This window comes from Rana temporaria, chromosome 9, assembly GCF_905171775.1.
Source record: "Rana temporaria chromosome 9, aRanTem1.1, whole genome shotgun sequence".
Classification (NCBI taxonomy): domain Eukaryota; kingdom Metazoa; phylum Chordata; class Amphibia; order Anura; family Ranidae; genus Rana; species Rana temporaria.
The window spans coordinates 120743223-120765508 of record NC_053497.1 but is presented as its reverse complement, the minus strand read 5'-3'; the positions used below and the strand labels follow the sequence as shown (position 1 = coordinate 120765508).

Genomic DNA, 22286 nt, shown 5'->3' with positions numbered 1-22286 from the left:
ATTAAGGCAATCTTCCAGTTATGGGAGAGCCCCAATGTTATCAGTACAAATCAGGAACAATGAAAGCAGAATGTATCCAGGGCACAATGTCCCTTTAGCATGTGTCCATGAAAAGTTGCATTTCCATTGTCCTAAGCTAGCAGTCTTCCCTGTCATCTATGACCAAGCAAAGTGTAGCGTGAAATGTCTAAGGATTTTAAGTGTTCCTGACAATGTAATGCTAAATCCTTAATAAAGGATTTTACCTGTAACAATATATAGTGGTAACCAGCCAGGCAAGCACCTGTGAGGGCTTGCGTGGGCATATGTAACCGGCTTCGAGGGCAATTGATTGTCACATAGCAGTCTTCTATGACCTGCAAGAATGCAATGCTATTTCGACATGCTAACTTCAGACCAAGATGCCTGGTTACGTCCAGTGCCTACAAGTGCGCATCACTTTACATCCAAGCAAGAACAGGGATTGCCTCTTAATGGGAATTTTTACTGACAAAAGTCTCCCTGCAGTCATTTACTGATTCTGAATCTTACCTTCTCTTTTTCTTCTCCTATCTCTTGCACAATGAAGCTGTAAAATTTTCCAAATACAGTTCCTTGCTCTGTTTCCACTTATCTTAGGCCCCTTGCACACGAGCATCATAATTTACTGATGTTTACTCAGGAACTTGTGAAGCCCATGTGCAAGAGGCCAAAAACTGTGTGTAAAGACCCAAAAACTGTGTGTGAAGACCTGAGCAGGGGTGGGCGTGCATTATGGGTGCACAGGCGCCGTCCCCCCCAACACCCTTGCCGCCCTCCCTACCCATGTACCTGGCTGCTTTCAGGATGCCGGGCACATGAATTCCTATGGAGGGGGTGTGTTTTTTGAAGCACCTGATTAGAGCCAGAGGCTCAGGGCCCAGAGTGTGAGCCCTGATCTCACTCAATTGTGTGACCATAGCGAATGAATTTTCACTATTTTCACATTACAGTTACTCCCCGCCATTTAGGAGGCAGGTGAGTGAAACCTGTTTCCCGATTGGCCAAAGCACCAGGCGATCCTATTGTATGCCTAGCGCTGTGGAAGAGGGAACACGCCAAAGCTTGACCCGCCGCTGCCTGGAGGACACAGGAGGAGAGGATAATACAACAGGAGAGAAGAGGAGGACACAGCCCGCCGCATCTGCAAAGTAAGTCCTGGACCTCCGGGGAGGGTTTTGCTGGCTGTTTGTCGCCTCCCCAGAAAAAAAAGACCACCAGCCGCCACTGGACCTAAATAATGTTGAGTACAGGCGAGTAAAGGTGTATAGGCGTAAAATCCTTCCTCATGGTCAGTATTGTAATATACTCATATATACAAACATTCTTACAGACGAGAAAATACGTCTATGCGAATAAATTACGACACTCAAGTGAAAAAGGTTATTTTTCTTTTTTTTTGACTGCTCTGTACTCAACACTGTCTTACTGATCTGTACTCATCTGTGTGCAACGTCCAATAGACAACAAGGCCATTCATTTCAGATCATTAAAAAAGGTGCAAGAGGCCTTGTAGTTTTGTGAGGTTCAACTAACTTTAGGCCACGTTCATACCTATGAAAGTTAAAGTGCGTTGCTCAATGCACCCTAATGCACAACAAGAGGATTGCCATTCTTTTCTCTTGAGCCTATTCACCACTGTGCAGTTTAGTAACGTGCATTGAAAAAAATAGTACAGATGCTTTTTTGATGCATCCACATGCATTGTTGGCCCCATATGCTTCAATGACAGCACACAAAAAACATGCATCAAACACACAATAAAACAACACATATACAAAAGTGTAAACCTAACCTCAGAGTTTTTCCAATACCTTTCTCCATTATGTAAAATCTCACAGTTGGAGTTTTAGGGAGACGTGAAAAACCATTAGGTGGTTTTAAGTGTATTTTTAGCCAAAACTTTAGGGACCTTAAAATACATATTTATTTTAAGTGACTGAATACAATATTGCTTTGAGGTGTCATAAAAAGTGGAATTTCAATCAGAACCCAACTCTAAACCTGCTCTCTGCCACAATCCAAGCCTAATCTATCTAGCCCTGCAAAGCAACATGTTTCGCGTACAGGACGCTTCATCAGGAGCATAGAGGTATTACCAGACCTCTATGCTCCTGATGAAGCGTCCTGTACACGAAACATGTCGAGAGTAAAAGCAAGACTTACCATTCCGCATACCCAACTCAGTTTCAAGGATTAAAAGTTTACATACACCCTTCTGTGCTATATGATCTCATGTCATGAGTATATGTGCATAAGTATAAGCTTTCTTGTAATACCTTTTAGAATTTATACTGAGCTATTATGCTGATGTTGTATTGTTCTCACGAAATTATGTATATTTCCTCTATATACTTTCTTTTATGAATAAATATTTATAGATTTTTTAAATTCACTATCTGTACCATCTAAAGTCCATTCTAATAGTCCAGACTAATTTCCATTTCCACTTCCTAGCTGTTGTCGGTTCTCTCCTGCATACAGCATCCGTCGCTGGAGACTGGACCGGATCAGCTTCAGAAAGGTTAAGTATAGTGGCTTTTGTTTTACAGGGTTAGATAGTTTAGGCTTAGAATGTGGCAGAGAGTAGGTTTAGCATTAGTTTTGACTGGAATTCCACTTTAAACATCTAACTGTAATGCCTCGTACACACGGCCGGATTTTCAGAGTCAGACGGGGTTTTTTTTCTAGGAAAGTCTGGCCGTGTGTAGCCTCCATCTGACTTTTTTTTTTCTTCGGAAGTCCGACGGACCTTAGATAGAGAACCTGTTCTCTTTCTTTCTGTCGGACTCACGGTAGACTTTTGCACCGTCAAAAATCCGACCGTGTGTACAAGGCATAAGGTGTATTTTCGGACTTTCCCAGCAGGTGGCACTGTCTGGGAAATTGGACAGTCCTCAAGAGACTGGAGCTGTACTTGGATGTACCAGGGCAGTATCTTGAATTAAAATAAAAATGTAACTCCCTTGATAATAAATTTGACAAATAATGCAACCTCACCAGGACTTACTGCCAGCCCTGTCACTATTAGATGATGACCCAGGAACTTCTGAGCACTGCCGGCCTTGCAGTGCAGATCCCACATGAGAACTGTCTTGTCCCGTGAGGCGCTGAAGAAGCGGTTTGACCCAAACACACAGGCAATCTATAAAGTGATGACAGACGTTATCCATTTACACGGAGGCCTGGTGATGTGTACACTTTATATTTACACAAATACATGACAGCACAAGTATATATTACCTTGGAAACCTCTCGATCATGCCCCACAAATCTTTTCAGAGCCGTTCCACTTCTCCAGTTTGACACAACAACAGCCTGAGACGAGACAGACATTAAAGGGAGGAACTATCATCACCATTCTATATTATTGGTTCAAAATGATTAATCAAAAGATTTGTGTTATCCATCTATACATTAGCCGTTCACCATTATTTATCTACTGTATATGCTGACATCAACAGCTTTTCAATCATTTAGTGCCACTAGTATTGCCAGATGATATAAATTGCCATAATATATTATTTGTTGTCTGGTCTATGACCCGCCCCTAGCTACTGATGAGGTCATCCTTCTGCTCCTTGTGTACTGTGCAAAGCAAAACAGTCCTGTTTGGCTGCGTCTTCCCCTCTATGCCTGTTCAGGTGTACGGGGGGCTGATATCAAGACGGATACTTGTGCTAGCTGCAGCTAAAAATGCATGTGATGTATTTATTAACCACTTCCATACCAGGCACTTACGCACCTTCCTGCCCAAGCCAATTTTCAGCGCTGTCGCACTTTGAATGACAATTGCGCGGTCATGCTACACTGTACCTAAACAATTTTTTTTATAATTCTGTTTCCACAAATAGAGCTTTCTTTTGGTAGTATTTGATCACCTCTGCGTTTTATTTTTTTTGCGCAACAACTAAAAAAAGACAGAAAATTTAGAAAAAAAATATGTTTTTATTTTTTTTTGTAAATAAGTACGTTTTCTTCTTCAATTACAGGCATTGAAATGGCGGCACTGATGGGCACCAATGAGCACCGATGAGGCGGCACTGATAGGCGGCGCTGGTATGCGACACCGATGGGCATTAATAGGCGGCACTGATGGGCACTCATAGGTGGCACTTATGGGTGGCACTGATGGGTACTTATGGGTGGCACAGGTGGGCACTGATAGGTGGGCACTGGGCATGGATGGGCACTGATGGACACTGAGGGGTGGCACTGATGGACACTGAGGGGTGGCACTGATGGCATTGCTGGGCATCACTTATTTATTTACTAATTTGTGACAGTGCCCATTTTGCCAGTCAGTTCCCATTTGTGGGCACTGATTGGCATCTATTGTAATTTTTTTTTACATGTGGATGGCCATGGGGGATGTACCTGGCAATCAACATGTTGCCCCCTTCCCTGGTGGCTTCCCTGGTGGTCCAGTGTGGGCATCCGAGGGGGGGCTGCGCTGATAAACAATCAGTGCGAACCCCCCCTGTCAGGAGAGCCGCCGATCGGCTCCTCTACTCGCATCTATCAGACGCGAGTGAGGAAGAGCCGATTAACGGCTGATCAATCACGGCTGATCACGTGGTAAAGAGTCTCCGCCGGAGGCTCTTTACCGAGATCGGAGATGCAGGGTGTCAGACTGACACCCCGTATCAACGCACGCCCCCATGTTATCCTGCAGGATGTCAAAGACGTCCAGTCAGGATTTCAGAACCACTTCCCTGATGTCAATTTACTATTGACCGGGCGGGAAGTGGTTAAATCCAGATTTAATACATTTCTTTTTTGATAAAGTTTAGCGCTGGTTTTTTTTTTTTTTGTTTGTTTTAAAGGTCCCCCAGCAGCTAAAATATGCAGCTCTGGTTTAAATACTCGCCTTCTCGTTGGTTTTGTTCCCCAATGGTAATTCTTTTTGGCCACAAGATGTTATTAAGCTTTTTGCCATTTTTTCGTTGGAAGAATGTTCGTTTGCATTTCTAATCATTAGTAGGGTTAAATCGATGTTTATTTTTAACCACGGTGACGAGAAAATTTGAAGGAGAATTTTTCTCAAATGTATTACAGTACTTTCCAACAGTGTATTTGTTTTTTTGTTTTGGAATGTCCATTCCAATGTTAAAAGCAAATGAAATCTCAAACGACATTTAAATGTACTGAGAATTTTTGTTAGAAATCCCACCAGTGTATGTATACCAAGCTTTAGTCTTCTGGGTTTAACCACTTCAATACCAGGCACTTTCACCCCTTCCTGCCCAGAACAATTTTGAGCTTTCAGCACTGTCGCACTTTGAATGACAATTGCGCGGTCATGCTACACTGTACCCAAACAACATTTTTATCATTTTCTTCCCACAAATAAAGCTTTATCTTGATGGCATTTGATCACGTCTATGTTTTTTATTTTTGCTAAACAAACTAAAAAAGTCCGACATAAAAAAAATAAAATAAAAAAAAATTCTTTGTTTCTGTTATACAATGTAGTTTTCTCCTTCACTGATGGGCACTGATAAGTCGAAACTGATGGGCACTGATGAGGCGGCACCGATATGTAGAATTGATAGACGGCACTGATATGCAGCACTGACAGGCGGCACTGATGGGTGGCAATGATTGGCATTGATAGACACTGATGGGCAGCACTGATTGGGCAGACACTGACAGGTGGTAATGCTGGCCATTGATTGGCACTGTGATGTAAACTGATTGGCACTATGGTGGGCATTGATTGGCACTGGCAGGGGGTTATGATGGGGCACTGACTGAGCACCGATTGGCAGCTTATGGGTACATTTGATGTGGGCTGTGCTGATAACCAATACAACAAATTTATGATGGGTAGCCTTCAGGATTGGTGGGTGGAGGACGTGTACTGGGGAGTCTAGGAGTTGGACTTTAATATCTGCCTGGCATTCAGTGTAAACATACTCTCCATTTGTTCGGCTTGGCAGAAGTGTGAAATCCTGTGCCAGTCTGTGTAGTACACATTCCGGCAATCTAGCAGAAACCTAAACCCCCTGGGCTTTAATTACAGAGTAGCCTATATCACAGTGCAGGTAATGTATCCACAGACTGAGGTCACACAATCAGCACTTACCTTGTCCTTCCCTCCCGATACACACAGGTCAGATTTCAGGGCCGAGATGTAAGTAACGGCATCATTGTGAGCTCGGGTTTGCTGTGCGATTGGCTGGGCTGGGGGACTCTCCTCCGCATGGTGGTCAGCCCTGAATGTAAAATGTCACAGATTATTCAATAAATCATTTCACTATAGGGTCCTGTATCTGGTGTGATCAGCAGGGAATCAGTGAAAAGGTTTGCTGAATCGGAGCAGAACGGGATGGATTGCACTTTGGCGACATCCATGCCTGTTCATGCCAGTGTGCGTTCGATCGATTGGCATCTGGATGAAAACTGACTTGTGAGTGCTTAGACCAAGGCTAACTGCGACCCATCACATTTAGGTCCAGACAAACTGTACCTGGATGGATTAGGAGGTAAGAGGATGTAAATAGATGCACTGCCATGTACACTGCTCAAAAAAATTAAAGGAACACTTTGAAAACATATCAGATCTCAACGGGCAAACATCTCATGCTGGATATCTATACTGATATGGACTGGGTAACGTGTTAGCAATGAAAGGATGGCACATCATTTGATGGAAATTAAAATTATCCACCTACAGAGGGCTGAATTCAAAGACCCCCCGAAAAACAAAGTGAAAAAATTATGCAGCAAGCTAGTCCATTTTGCTGAAATTTCATTGCAACAACTCAAAATGTTCCTCAGTAGTTTGTATGGCCCCCAAGTGCTTGTATGCATGCCTGACAACATCAGGGCATGCTCCTAATGAGACGACGGATGGTGTCCTGGGGTATTTTCTCCCAGATTTGGACCAGAGAATCACTGAGCTCCTGAACAGACTGAGGTGCAACCTGGCGGCACCAGATGGACCGAAACATAATGTCCCAGAGGTGTTCTTTTGGATTTTTGTCAGGTGAGCGTGGGGGCCATTCAATGATATCAATTTCTTCACATGAGGCCGGGCATTGTCGAGCACCAGGAGGAACCCAGGACCCACTGCACCAGCGTAGAGTCTGACAATGGGTCCAAGGATTTCATCCCGATACCTAATGGCAGTCAGGGTTCCATTGTGTAGCCTGTAGAGGTCTGTGCGTCCCTTCATGGATATGCCTCCCCAGACCATCACCGACCCACCACCAAACTGGTCATGCTGAATGATGTTACAGGCAGCATAAAGTTCTCCACGGCTTCTCCAGAACCTTTCATCCTGCTCTCATCTGTGAAAAGCATGGGGCACCAGTGGCGGACCTGCCAATTCTGGTGTTCAATGGAAAATGCAATCGAGCTCCACAGTGTCCATCAGTGAACAGAGCACACTAGAGGACGCCGGCCCCTTAGGCCACCCCCATGAAGTCTGTTTCTAATTGTTTGGTCAGAGGCATTCACACCAGTGGCCTACTGGAGGTCATTTTGTAGGGCTCTGGCAGTGCTCATCCTGTTCCTCCTTGCACAAAGGAGCAGATACCGGTCCTGCTGATGGGTTAAGTACCTTCTATGGCTCTGTCCAGCTCTCCTAGAGTAACTGCCTGTCTCCTGGAATCTCCTCCATGCTCTTGAGACTGTGCTGGGAGACACAGCAAACCTTCTGGGAATGATACATATTGATGTGCCATCCTGGAGGAGTTGGCCTGCCTGTACAACCTTTATAGGGTCCAAGTATCGCCTTGTGCTACCAGTAGTGACACTGACCCTAGCCAAATGCAAAACTAGTGAAAAACAGTCAGAAAAGATGAGTAGGAAAAAAAATGTCAGACACCTTCACCTGAAAAACCATTCCTGTTTTGGAGGTCGTCTCATTGTTTCCCATCTAGTGCACCTGTTGTTAATTTCAATTACCAGCAAAGCAGCTGAAACTGATTAACAACCCCCTCTGTATACACCCCCCCTCCCCCCTCTGCTACTTAACTGACCAGATCAATATCCCAGGAGTTCTGATTCAAAAGTGTTTCTTTAATTTTTTTGAGCAGTGTACATATGCCTGACCATAGACTTACTTAGAACTTCTGATCAGGTCTGCCTGGAAAACTGACAGGTGGACCTGATTGGAAAGCCAGTAACAAAGCACCCTAATAGAAAGACCTGCATTAAAGCATATACATTTTTGTTTTGTTTTTTGTTTGAAGAGAGTATGAAAGAGTTAGGGAAAATCTTACAAAGGGGACACCTACCATGTCCAAAAGAAATTTTACATTTTTGGGGGTTCATTTTACTTTACTTTTCTTTTAAGTCCAGGTTCACACTGACAGCAGGAATGAAATTGTGCGAGTTCAGCTGAACTCTCATGATTTCATTCCCACATGTCAGTCCCGACTTCGGGGGCGATTTCAGAGACATCTGTGAAGGTTGCTGCACAGAGGTCTATAGAAAATACCCCCGAAATCACCAAAAGAAGTACAGAAACTTATTTTGTAAATCGATGCGGAGCAGCAAATGCAGCATCGCACCGATTTGGATGGTGTCATTACCCGCAATTGCCGCCGATCTGGACCTGGAGCTCTGGATCTTGACATGCCATTGCATGCCACATGGCTCCAAACCTAGGCTTAAAGACCAAAAACTAAAACATAATATATTGCAGCTTACCAGTCCTTACATGTGGTGGCTGTATTGGGGTTCATACTTCATATTCCCATCGCACACATTCCTGGATGAGCTCTGAAATTAGGGTGCTGCAGCAACAACCAGCTGCAAACTGGTTCAAATCACAATGTAGATATTTGCCAGCACACCATGGAGCGACATGAATAGCGTCCAAACGGATGATTTATTGCATGATCACAACACAAGGAGAGAGCAACGTTTCAGAGTCACGCAGGGCCCCTTCATCAAGCATGTGATCACATGCCTGACGAAGGGGTCCTGCGTGACTCTGAAACGTTGCTCTCTCCTTGTGTTGTGATCATGCAATAAACCATCCGTTTGGACGCTATTCATGTCGTTCCATGGTGTGCTGGCAAATATCTACATTGTATTAGGGTTCATGCAATGTTTGGAGGCAGGTTTTATACCGATCGTAAATTTCCCGTCCCTTTCACGCACCAGGAGTCGCAGGCGCTGTGTACAGAATAAGAATAGCCAGCAAAGTGTAAAAAGTAGCCTGAAATTATTTCGTCCCTCAAAATCTCCTTTCCATAGAGATGTATAGTAATACATATAAAATGCTACTAAATCTTCCGGCACTGAAACTGTCCTGCATGGAAAGGTGAGGATGTGGTCTGAGCACCTTTAAGTCTTGGATCTTAGCTTGGACTGTATAGGGTGAGCGGTCACAGTACCTGTACTTGGAGCTGTTGCGTTTGACTTTACTCTGGAATTTTCCCATATTTCCAGGAGGGAAGATGGAACACACAGGACAATAGGACCTCTAATGTTCCAGACATCAGGAATTCCGTGCAGAGACCTATCAGCAAAGAAATATCAGATCAGAATTCTGTCATTGTCAGTTGGGATTCTATTAGCAAATGTAACTAGAGATATGATTGGTGGCATGACACCTTAAACTTAAAGCAGAGGTGCGGCCGATTTTTTTTTTAAAAAGCCAGCAGCTACAAATACGGCAGCTGCTGACTTTTAAAAAATGGATACTTAACTGTCCAGAGCGCCCGCGATGTCAGCAGCTAAGGCTGAGCAATCGATCGGTCCTCGGCTGCTTCCGCTGCCATCCTCGTGAGGGAATCAGGCAGTGAAGCCTTGCGGCTTCACTGCCTGATTCCCTACTGCGCATGCGCGAGAATTCGCGGTGCGCCGTCACTGGTCCCCGCTCTTTCCTGGGAACAGTGTTTCCCAGAGGACAGCGGGGGGGGATGTGTGATGTCACAGGCTGGATTCCCCGTGGGGATCCGAACCCAGAAGTGGTGCAAATACCTATCTCAGACAGGTATCTGCACCCCCCTCCCCCCTAAAAGGTTCCAAATGTGACACCGGAGGGGGGAGGGATCCAAAAAGCGGAGGTTTACCTCTGCTTTAATAGCACTGCATTATAAAGCTGGTCATACGCTGTTTGGCTGAAGAAAAAAACAAAACAATGGTGTCTATACACTAGGCTAGACTAAAAAAAAATCGAAAATCTGTAATTTGGCCAGTTTTTCTTTTTTTTCACCTAATGGGCACAAATCGGACATCAGTAGTGACATTTTTTAGCCCAAAAAAAATTACGAAAAGTTTGGAAAACTTCTGCCAAACAGACAATAAATTGAAAGATTAATGTCTTTCTCGCCCGGTAAAAATGTAACTGTTGCTACTGCGCAAACAAAAGAGAAACTGAATCGTTTATTCAGTTGACCGATTTATCGGTCGAAATTTGGTCATTACATAATGGCGACAAAATGAAGGTTTCCTATTTAGAATAATAAGCTGTCAGGTTAGTAAAACAGCGATATCAGAATCGATTCAATCATACAATTTGTAGTGTACATACTGTAGATTTGAAAAAACAATGGGATAAAGGAATATTCCTGAACTTTGGCTTATCTCATGGTTACTGTGAAATTGTGTGAATGCGTCAATGCAGTGCATCTTATCTCAACTTGCAGAGCTTGGATTCATTAAATGAGTTTTCCAAAAATGTAAATATTACAGAATATACCGCCTCATACTACATAACTAAGCTCCATTTCATGCTGAATGAAGTTATATTTTTATATTAAAGTTATAAGTTATTAAAGTATCTTAAATAGAAATCTAGCTATTTTTACTCCAAAGGCATTTTATTAAAATTAAATTGATAAAAATCAAAAACATTGATTTAAATAAATAAAAAATTTGCTTTAAATCACAAAAATCTTATATATTTTTTTTTTAAATCATTGATTTTTATCCACCCTGCCAAAAATACAGAACACTTTTAGAACAGCAACAGGTCAATGTACAGAAAGTATACGTCGTCTATAAGTAGGCATGTAAGATGGCCTGAAATAACACAGCGACTCATTGGGAACGGATGCTTTCCAATCCACTTTGGAGTCTTAGAAGATTACAGTGTATATAAATAAACCCATTTAATGCATTGACAAGATCCCGGAAAGATCTCTGTAATCAAATCTGATTAAACGGGGTGTGAGCTGGACGCAGAATGGAGGCAAGAAAAAAAGAAGGTTGAGAATGTTGTATTTGCTCACCATTTCCGATGGCCGGCATTATGTAGCTACGGGAGACAGCCCAACAAATCCCATTAGGATCAGCACTCAGCGGCGTCAGTCTGATTGACAGGACACCACTAGAAAGCTGGTTAGTCCATTACCTTCATATAGGGAGGGGGAAGAGCTCAGGATGGCGTGATGATAATTATGTACTGTCACTAAGGCAGAGGGAAGTTATATATTAAGGGCCAGATCCACGAAGAAGTTACGTTGGCGTATCTATTGATTGGTATCCACAAAACAAGATACGCCTGAAGCTGGGCTAGATCCAACTGACGTATGTCTTAGTACGCCGTCGGATCTAAGGTGCATATTTACGCTGGCCGCTAGGTGGCGCTTCCGTTGATTTCCGTGTAGAATATGCAAATTAGCTAGATACGCCAAACCACAAACGTACGTCCGGCCGGCGCATTTTTTTACGTTGTTTCCGTAAGGCTTTTTTCGGCGTAACGTTACCCCTGGGTTTATGAGGCGTACGCAATGTTAAGTATGGACGTCGGGCCAGCGTCAAATTTTCCGTTGTTTACGTCGTTTGCGATAAACACAGATCTGTTTTATTTCTTTGCTCTTTGTTATCTTTGTTATGATTCATTATGAATTTAACGACAAGTTCAAATTCAGACAAAAAATAATAATATATTTTGTGGAGAAGGATTAGAACCCCCGGCTTTTTTTCACTGGTATCTGGGGCTCTGTTAGAATTCAAATACACATATCAAAATTAGCAGGTAATAAAGATCAGGGGTAAGGGAAGATGAAAATTGATCTTAGACAAGGTCATTGGAAAAGAAAAGGGGTTACTGTAGGCTGCACTTAAATGATCCTGATCCCAAAAATTATAAACTCAGGAGGTAATATCAAAGAGTTTATTCTGATAATAATTTAATCGGTTGAATCACATTGAATATCACATCACAATTAAAAGGGCATGGTGTTGGGTACATCAAACCATGAGCACACATAACATACAGGACATACAGTAGACAAACATTGACACACTACGCTGTCCGGACTCTGTCGGGGTCAGTCATTGGTTTTAGTCACTATGAACAGTTATGGTTGGTAGTGGGGTATGTGATGTTCAATACAAGATTGACATAGGACTGCCAATTGTGGCCCTAATAGTATACTGACCAATGACTGATCCCTAAGGGATGGAGGAAGGGGGGAGGGGGTGTGAGAGGGAAACGGGAGGGGGGAAAAGAATCCAATGCCACGTGGCTATCCAACTATCCTAGATCTCTGGGCATGTTCCCCTGCAATAAGTGTCAGATATGCCCCTATGTCGATCGTACATCCTCCTTTCAGGATGCCCACGGACAATGTGATTTTGAGATCAGGGACCTGATAAATTGTTCGACAACCAGAGTGATTTATTTAATCACCTGTCCCTGTCCCAAAATATACGTGGGAAAAATGAAACGTGCCCTGAAAGTTCGGATAGGTGAGCACTTACGTGAAATTAACGAAAAACAAAAAACCCCTGAAAAACCACTCGCCAAGCATTTTGCTGAACACCACAACAGATGCTCCAAGGGCATGACTGTGAAGGGAATTTATGCCCTCAAATAACCCGGTAGACGAGGTGACTTTGACCGTATCCTCCAACAAAAAGAGAAGTGGTGGGTATATCGTCTCAAATCACTCGTCCCCGTTGGCTTGAACACTGAACTAAACTTACAAGTCTTTCTACACTCATAGGAAAACCTTGATTATGTCCCTATTCACCCCATGAGATACAAACTGTGATGCACCTTGGGACATCCTGCACACTATTAATTTTACCTTGGCTTTTCCTACCTCCTTTATTCATAACATCTTTGATACATGATTGACAATGTTCAAAACAAACACCTCACACTATCTCAAGCTAATCCTTCATGACTGTCAGGTTACCCATACAGTCCAAATCGTACCTAAATTTACGATATCTACCCAAATGTATTATTGCTCCCACTCGCTCCTGGAAGTCAGTGATTTCCACTGCCATAGATCTAGATGAAGCGATTGAGATACGAGTGTTACATGAGGAAACCGTCACTTTAATTTTTGGGTAGAACATAAATAATCCTGGTGATGAATGTCATTTGTTCAGCCGACAAATATTTGTTTCTCCTCCCCCTCCCTTTCTACCTTTTCCTCACCTTCATCCCTGCCGTGCACTCTCTTCCCTTCCCCCACTGTGTTCCTACTTCTAAAATTGAACACCGTTTTACAAAATGAGTTACACCAAATGAAGAAAGAAAAACGAGCATGCAAATAAATCAATTATTTTGGGAAATTCAAAGTAATTTACTTCACTTAATCTCCATGACACCGTAGCGTCGGGTATTCCATGCAGCGAATCAACGTCAGCACGCACTGTTTGGTGTCAGTAGCAGCTGTGGATTGCGTATAAAAACATCCAGCAGCTGACATTCCATTACGTCCAGGAAGAAGCTACGCCATTGGCTACGGCGAAACGCGTCGACGTCATCACCAGACGCTGCCCATGTGACCTGTCCATGTGATCCAATTCAAACCAGGAAGGAACACGGAGGAACGCGAGACGGAGACGGTGACGGCGATTGAGGCGCTACACCGGGCTACTCAGCCCACGCTCTGGATACAGGGTAATCTAACTCCTGCCCCAATTGATTCATTGCAACTGAGTTATTTGCACTCTCGGATACATCACTTGTGACAACTAACCAGAGGTTTGCAAATACTGGACTTATCATTACTCTGATCATTTCACAGAATGAATGAAGCTCAACAAAGGTCTGTAACCAACTTTCATTTTTTGATGTTATTACTTGGAGACACTTGGATGACTATATCCTCCGAATTTTCATTAACAATCCAACTTGCCAATGTCAGATATACTTGGGGATCTAGCTGCTTCAATTTGAAAAGCAACATAATTCATATGACTCTTGGTTATTAAGTCACACTAACCACCCTATCCTGACACGCAGCAGTACTGTTATGGCTCCGCATATCTAGGGTAAATATATTCATAATTAGCGGTGTGAGACCTACACACACCCCCATTATTTATACTACCTAAACTAATATATCTGTGCATTTCCAGATATTGAATGTTCTTATCATTGATAGCTCATTGTGCACTGCATCAATGTCATTCAAAATTACTGAATAACTACCCTGATTGCCCAGGCCATATAGTACAAACCCTTATTTCAGACCAAGTGAATTACCATTCATCCGAATGATCATCGATTCATTACCATCCAATATAGACTGAGAATTTTGGGACAAGGTGCATCCTTGCACCCTTCACTTGAGGAAGTTACCCCCTCATCAACGACGAACTTATTTATAAGTTCATTACCCAATTCCTCAGTCTAGTGATACCGGTTGCAACATCATCGCCTCAATCCCCATACTTTCCCCCCTCCCGTTTCCCTCTCACACCCCCTCCCCCCTTCCTCCATCCCTTAGGGATCAGTCATTGGTCAGTATACTATTAGGGCCACAATTGGCAGTCCTATGTCAATCTTGTATTGAACATCACATACCCCACTACCAACCATAACTGTTCATAGTGACTAAAACCAATGACTGACCCCGACAGAGTCCGGACAGCGTCGTGTGTCAATGTTTGTCTACTGTATGTCCTGTATGTTATGTGTGCTCATGGTTTGATGTACCCAACACCATGCCCTTTTAATTGTGATGTGATATTCAATGTGATTCAACTGATTAAATTATTATCAGAATAAACTCTTTGATATTACCTCCTGAGTTTATAATTTTTGGGATCAGGATCATTTAAGTGCAGCCTACAGTAACCCCTTTTCTTTTCCAATGACCTTGTCTAAGATCAATTTTCATCTTCCCTTACCCCTGATCTTTATTACCTGCTAATTTTGATATATGCTATGGTTACGGCCCCACTTCCATCATTGATGAGAGATCCCACACATACCTATCAACTAACTAATCAGACTTGCCTTTTTCCCTATCCCTCTCCCTTTCCTTCCCCTTAAATGCCTATTCAAATACACATAGCCTACTTACTGGCTGTGGGAAAAACGCAAAAATGTGGCAAAATCGCGTTCTGCGGTAAAAACGTTCCTATCCTGAATGTGATTTTTCCGCATTCATGAGAGGGAGGTTCCCTCCCCTAACCATATCAGCTCCTAAGGCCCCTTTCTCACTGGGGAAGTATGTGCGGTGGCGGTATAGCTCCACTATTTTTGGAATTGCGTCTGTATTTGGCCGCTAGCGGTGCAGTATTAACCGCTGCTAGCAGCTGAAAAAGGGCTAATACTGCACACAATGCGCCGTGGGCGGTATTACCGCGGTGCCCCCAATCTATGCATTAAGGTGAAAAAACATCTGATGATGCCGCCCCCCGAGCCCCCGTTTTACTTGCCTGACCCCTCGAAAGTCCCGCGCTCAGTCCCGAGATCCTCTTCGCCGCTCAGCCTGGCCGTGATTGGCTAGAGCGGATGGATTGAGAGCAGCGCAGCCATTGGCTGGCGCTGCTGTCAATCACATCCAGTGACGCGGCGCGCCGAGGGGCGGGGCCGAGTGATACAGTGAGCGACTATGGCCCGCAAGGACTCATCACCATGCGAGCTCTCGCATGAATGTGGTGAGTTCTTGCGGGGAGGACCAGAGACAGCTGCCGAGGGACCCCAGAAGACGTGGATCGTCGGAAGCTATGGGTGTTGGGATCCCTCAACGCCTCTTGGCGGACCTCAGGGAGACATTTGACCTGAAATGGACGGATAAGGCCCTGAAATACCTTGGTACCCTCATACCTACATCACCCGCCCGACTCTTCCATCTTAACTTCCCACCACTCCTGGCGACGGTGAGAAGGTTGCTAGACCAGTGGAACAGTGGCCTGCACTCATGGCTAGGCCGCTGCAATATTCTTAAAATGTCAGTGCTGCCAAAGTTCCTCTACCTTCTACAGGCCCTCCCGGTGTTGATACCAGGGGATTTTTTCAAACAAACCCATGCCGCCTTTACTAGATTTCTATGGGCAGGGAAATGTCCACGAGTAAGTAGGAAAACACTCTCGCTCCCGAAGTCACACGGAGGCCTGTCTATGCCCGATCTCCGCACCTATTACCGGGCGGCCCACCTGGGAAGGCTGGTGGACTGGTGTCGCCATACTGATACCAAGCTGTGGACACAAATAGAGCAGGAACAGTGTAAGATCCCCCTCCGTAGAGCGCCATGGTGCGCGACAACCCTACCGCCGGAGATCAGGCGTCACCCGCTGATAGGAGCCATGGTTAAGATCACCTCTCAGCTATTGACAAAACCACCCCTTGCGACGCTTAATTCCCCACTGAGACCGATACTAGGACATCCTGACTTTGAACCTGGACTCAATGATAGGAAATTCCTTGAGTTGCGTGAGGCGGGGTTGGACCAAGCGACGCATTTTAGCGACGGGGGTAAGTGGAAGACCGCCGCGGAGCTAACCAATCCTGCAGGCCCGTATAAATTGGACTACATGAGGGCACTTCAGCTCGGACACTTCCTGAATAGTATGCCACCCCCCGACGCTATACGGCAGCCCCACACGCCCTTGGAGGAAATCTGCGTCGAGACCGGGGTGGTCCCACACACCCTATCCCTGATGCATGGCATACTAAACACTCCACCCGAGGGCGGCCCAGTCCCATGCCTTCTTAGGTGGGAAAGGGACTTGAACTGTGTCTTCCCAACGGGCAAGAGACAGCGCATACTTGAGTTCACCCATAAATCGTCCATATGCTCCAGAACCCAAGAAACTAATTACAAGATACTTACAAGATGGTACAGGACCCCGGCGTTGCTACATACCCTCTTCCCTGGGGCGTCGGACCTGTGCTGGCGCTGCCAGGAGGAGAGAGGTACACTCTTACACATATTTTGGTCCTGCGATCGTTTACAGGGGTTCTGGAGAGAGGTACGCCGAGTGACTCAGAATTTCACTAGCCGCGAGATCCCAAACGACCCGGCACTCTTTTTGCTCCACGCGACAGACACCCCATCGAAGGTTTACAAAAAGTCAGTGGTACGCCACCTACTAGATGCAGCGAGAGCCTGCATCCCACTCACCTGGAAATCTCAACACCCACCAACCATTTCCCTTTGGCTTAAAAAAGTAGATGATATCAGCCGGCTAGAGGATCTCATCCTCACAAGCCAAGATAGGCAGGAAGCCTACAAACAAACCTGGCAGCTCTGGAATATTTTTAAATATTCGACTGAGGGTCTGCTCCTCAGGGGGGAGCGGCCGGAGGGCGCCGGGTCGGACACACCCCCTGATACAGGACTGCACCCACGGGGGAACCACCCCACATCCCCCCCCCTCCACCCCACCTGCTTGACTTCTCTCCCCTATTCTACTTTCATTCTTGAACTTTCGAGACTACTCTCTCTTATAAACCTCTTGACTCTAAAAATAGAAAATGGAAGGGAGGCCGGACGGGCACGGCCTGGACAACCAGGACAGGTCCCAAGTTCGGAGATCCCCGTCGCAGTAGGCGGGAGGGGCTCCCTGAGGGACACACTACAACCAAACACGCATGCAACAGCCGGGAGATTGACCCCTTTATATACCCAACCGCGCACAGGCTGCGGCGACACATGGGGGAACGCTAGACATTAGCTACACATGGATACGCATTGTAGATGGTTTTGTTAAGCTGTATGGAAACGAGTGATTTACCTGCTCTGCTGTATATGTTGATACATGCTGTTGTATGGGCCTGTGCAGGCCGGTCTCTCCGTTTATAAATAAAATATTTCAAAAAAAAAAAAAGAAGACGTGGATCGGGGCCACTCTGTGCAAAACGAACTGCACAGTGGAGGGAAGTATAACATGTTTGTTATTTTAAAGAAAAACATTTTTTTCCTTTATTAACCCTTTAAGCTAGTGCATTGTTGGTTCACTTCTATCCAGCCCTTAAAGGGGTTATTTTCCAAATAGGTTCCTTTAACCAGTTCCCGACCCCCGCATGTACATATACGTCCACAATATGGCACGTACAGGCACATGGGCGTACACGTACGTCCTCGCCTATTAGCGGGTGGGGGGTCCGATCGGGACCCCCCCCGCTACATGCGGAGGTCGGGTCCGCTCGGGGAGCGATCCGGGACCACGGCGCGGCTATTTGTTTATAGCCGCTCCGTCGCGATCGCTCCCCGGAGCTGAAGAACGGGGAGAGCCGTGTGTAAACACGGCTTCCCCGTCCTTCACTATGGCGGCGCATCGATCGCGTCATTCCCTTTATAGGGAAGACACGATCGATGACGTCATTCCTACAGCCACACCCCCAAACAGTTGTAAACACATACTAGGTGCACCCTAACTCCTACAGCGCCACCTGTGGTTAACTCCCAAACTGCAACTGTCATTTTCACAATAAAGAATGCAATTTAAATGCATTTTTTGCTGTGAAAATGACAATGGTCCCAAAAATGTGTCAAAATTGTCCGAAGTGTCCGCCATAATGTCGCAGTCACGAAAAAAATTGCTGATCGCCGCCATAAGTAGTAAAAAAAAAAAAAAATAATAAAAATGCAATAAAACTATCCCCTATTTTGTAAACACTATAAATTTTGCGCAAACCAATCGATAAACGCTTATTGCGATTTTTTTTACTAAAAATAGGTAGAAGAATACGTATCGGCCTAAACTGAGGAAAAAAAATGTTTTTATATATGTTTTTGGGGGATATTTATTACAGCAAAAAGTAAAAAATATTGCTTTTTTTTCAAAATTGTCGCTCTATTTTTGTTTATAGCGCAAAAACTAAAAACCGCAGATGTGATCAAATACCACCAAAAGAAAGCTCTATTTGTGGGGAAAAAAGGACGCCAATTTTGTTTGGGAGCCACGTCGCACGACCGCGCAATTGTCTGTTAAAGCGACGCAGTCCCGAACTGTAAAAACACCTTGGGTCTTTAGGCTGCATATTGGTCCGGGGCTTAAGTGGTTAAGCTAGTGCATTGCTGGTTCACTTACTTTTTCCTTCCATTTCCTTTCTAATTGTTCTTTTTTCTTTGTCTGAATTTCTCACTTCCTGTTCCTCCTCAGTAAGCTGTTTTGGCTGACTAACCCCCAGCCAGAACATGGGGGCAAGCTTACGGATGAGAAACAGGAAGTGAGAAATACAGATAAAGAAAAAAAACATTTAGAAGGGAAATGGAAGGAAAAGGTAAGTGAACCAACAATGCACTCGCTTAAAGGAACCTAATTAGAATATAAAAAAACAACCTTTACAACCCCTTTAAGGGCTGGATAGAAAATGAATGGATTTTATTTGAGCTATGTGAGATGGTTTCCCTTTCGTCCTTCCCCTCCTCTTTACCCAGTTCCCATTCTTCCTCCCAAATCCCCCCCCCCCCCCTTCTCTACTGTATTTACCGTGCAATTTGGGTTCAGGGGCCCGATATTACCTGGCTCCTCGGGTTGCCGTTTCATATGTTCTTTTTGACTCCAGTTCAGTGTTTGTCTGCTAATCATGTTGTGTATGATCGCCTTGAAAAAGTATTCATACCCCTTGAAATCTTCCACATTTTGTCATGTTACAACCAAAAACGTAAATGTATTTTATTGGGTATTTATGGGATAGACCACAAAGTGGCACGTAAATGTGAAGATGAAGGAAAATGATATTCAATTTTTTTTTCACAAATAAATATGTGAAAAGTGTGGTGTGCATTTGTATTCAGCCCCCTTTACTCTGATACCCCCCAACCAAAATCAAATTTCCCCCTGGAAAATTTCAAGGGGTCTGAATCATTTTTCAAGGCACTGTAACTGTTGTTGTTTCTGTATTCTCCATGTGCAATCTTTAAAAATAAAGGGCCAGATTCTCAAAGAAGCGCCTATCTTTAGGCGGGCGTAGCGTATCTCAGATACACTACGCCGCCGTAACTTAGAGCGGCAGGTCCCGTATTCAGAAAGGACTTGCTCTCTAAGTTACGGTGTCGTAGTGTAAATGGGCCGGCGTAAGCCCGCCTAATTCAAACTAGGCTGGTAGGAGGCGTGTTGTATGTAAATGATTGGTGACCCCACGTAAATGACGCGCTTTACGAACGGCGAATGCGCGCGCATGCTCAGTATCACTTTGAATTTTCAAAGTAAATTACGCACGATCAATGCTTAGTCGACGTGAACGTAACCTACGCCCAGCCCCATTCACGGACGACTTACGCAAACGACGTAAAATACGATGCTGTTCGTACGTTTTCGACGTCCATACCTAACATGACTTACCCCTGCTTTATGAGGGGTAACTTTACGCCGGTCCGACGCCTTACGTAAACAACGTATCTTGATACGCCGGGCGCACGTACGTTTGTGAATCGGCGTATCTAGCTCATTTGCATATTCAACGCGGAAATATACAAAAGTGCCCCTAGCGGCCAGCGTAAATATGCACCCCAAGATACGACGGCGTAAGGGACTTACGCCGCTCGTATCTAGGCAACAGTGAGGCGTATCTGATTCTATGAATCAGGCGCAGAGATGCGACGCCTTACACTCAGAGTTACGACGGCGTATGTGGAGATACGCCATCGTAACTCCTTTGTGAATCCGGGCCAAAGTATTTTGAAAAAAAAAGAAAATTTATGTATTGTTTAGGTTTGTCCACTTATTATTTTGTTTTAGTAAATCTAAATGTGATTGTAATGCGTATGACCACCCTAAGGGCTTATTAAGATGTGCGATTGGGGGGGCAACAATAAAAACATGCGACTGAGCCACATTTATAGTGCTGCCCCCCCCCCCAAAAAAGCTGCAAAGGTAGCCTCTCCACTGCCCTCAGCAAACCGATCACTCTTTTTGTGTTCAACGATCAGTAATCTCACTGAGCGCGACTCATTTCAGCAAATAGATACACCGCAAGCGCTCCCGCATGCAACGCAGTGCGTTGGTTCAGCATTTACAGGATTAAAACAGGCAGTGAGGAGGTGACATATCGCCTCTTCACCACCTGTCAAACGCCCCTGAAAAGTGACCTTAACATGGATCGCTTTTCTGAGTCGTGGTCGTTTAGATGCTAGCCTATACTTCAGGCTGAAGCTACACAGGTGGCTGATACCCGCAGGACGGATCGCTTGGCATTGAACTGCCTTTAGTTTTATTCGGTAATGCTCATGAGCGATTTGCAGTCCCGCGATCACATGACCAATTACAGGCGACAACTCCATTAATCAAATAAGCAAACATTGAATTTTTTCCTAATCGCAATCTGCACAGAGAGGCGCACGTTTCCCTGATTCAGAGAACAGAAGGCGATCTGATGAAAAACCGAACGTCTGAACAGAAAATCGCAAACAATCGCACTGCTTTGACAATCGCTGGCTTTCCCATTCACCCATGAACTGTCACCCATGTTATATAATATGGATGAGAAGGAAATGAATGGACATGTCATTGTGTTATTATCAGTATCACCTCCCTGTCATACACATACACACACGTGTATAGATCAGCACCTCATCCGATAATAACAGCCCTGCGGGGTGATTACATGGAGTGCAATGCCGAGCAATGATAACGGCGGCACACAGCCAGAAATAACAAAGGACGGTGCCGCCATTGGTGGAAGAATGAATAGTGTTACCCCGCACAGCACACGGTGCCCCCGGGGCTCGCCCATCCTCCGCCGTCTTCTTCTTCTTCTTCTCTCCTTAGCAACGCGGCACCGGTTACCAGGCGCGGGTGTCACATGGAAAACCATCCCACCTGAGCCGTAGCCCATAGGTTCCGCCCCTCGAGGAGTGCCCTATAGTAAGGAATCATGTGATCCATCTGCTGCCTTGCACACTGATAAAGAGCTGAGAAGATTAGGAGTTTTAGTTAATGGCTGCCAGCAGTGCCTGACTTTCAGGGGTTCCCAGCCAGGGATATTAGATAAACTAGCCCAGTACTGAGAGGAAAGGCTATTAGGCCTTATGTACAATGAGTGTTTGGTGCTGGGCACTGCTGGCAGAGGGCACAGGTGCATCATCCACCCCTCTGCCAGCAGCCTGGAAAACGCTATGATTGGCTGAAAGCTGCTACTGGATAGAACTAAGCAGTAC

The 22286-nt window shown here is 44.8% G+C and overlaps 1 protein-coding gene across 1 annotated transcript in view; it reads right to left on the bottom strand.

Annotated features, from left to right (window-relative positions):
* WDR31 (WD repeat domain 31) overlaps positions 1–21942 on the bottom strand; it is a 33898-nt gene extending 11956 nt beyond the window's left edge. Inside the window, exons 1-5 of the mRNA XM_040324317.1 lie at positions 21827–21942; positions 9372–9496; positions 6107–6236; positions 3262–3336; positions 3019–3163 (exon numbers count right to left, since the gene is read on the bottom strand). Of these exons, the coding sequence (XP_040180251.1) occupies positions 3019–3163; positions 3262–3336; positions 6107–6236; positions 9372–9418 (397 nt within the window). The 5' untranslated portion in view covers positions 9419–9496; positions 21827–21942. The remainder of the gene's footprint in view (positions 1–3018; positions 3164–3261; positions 3337–6106; positions 6237–9371; positions 9497–21826) is intronic.
* Positions 21943–22286: the final 344 nt, after the last annotated feature.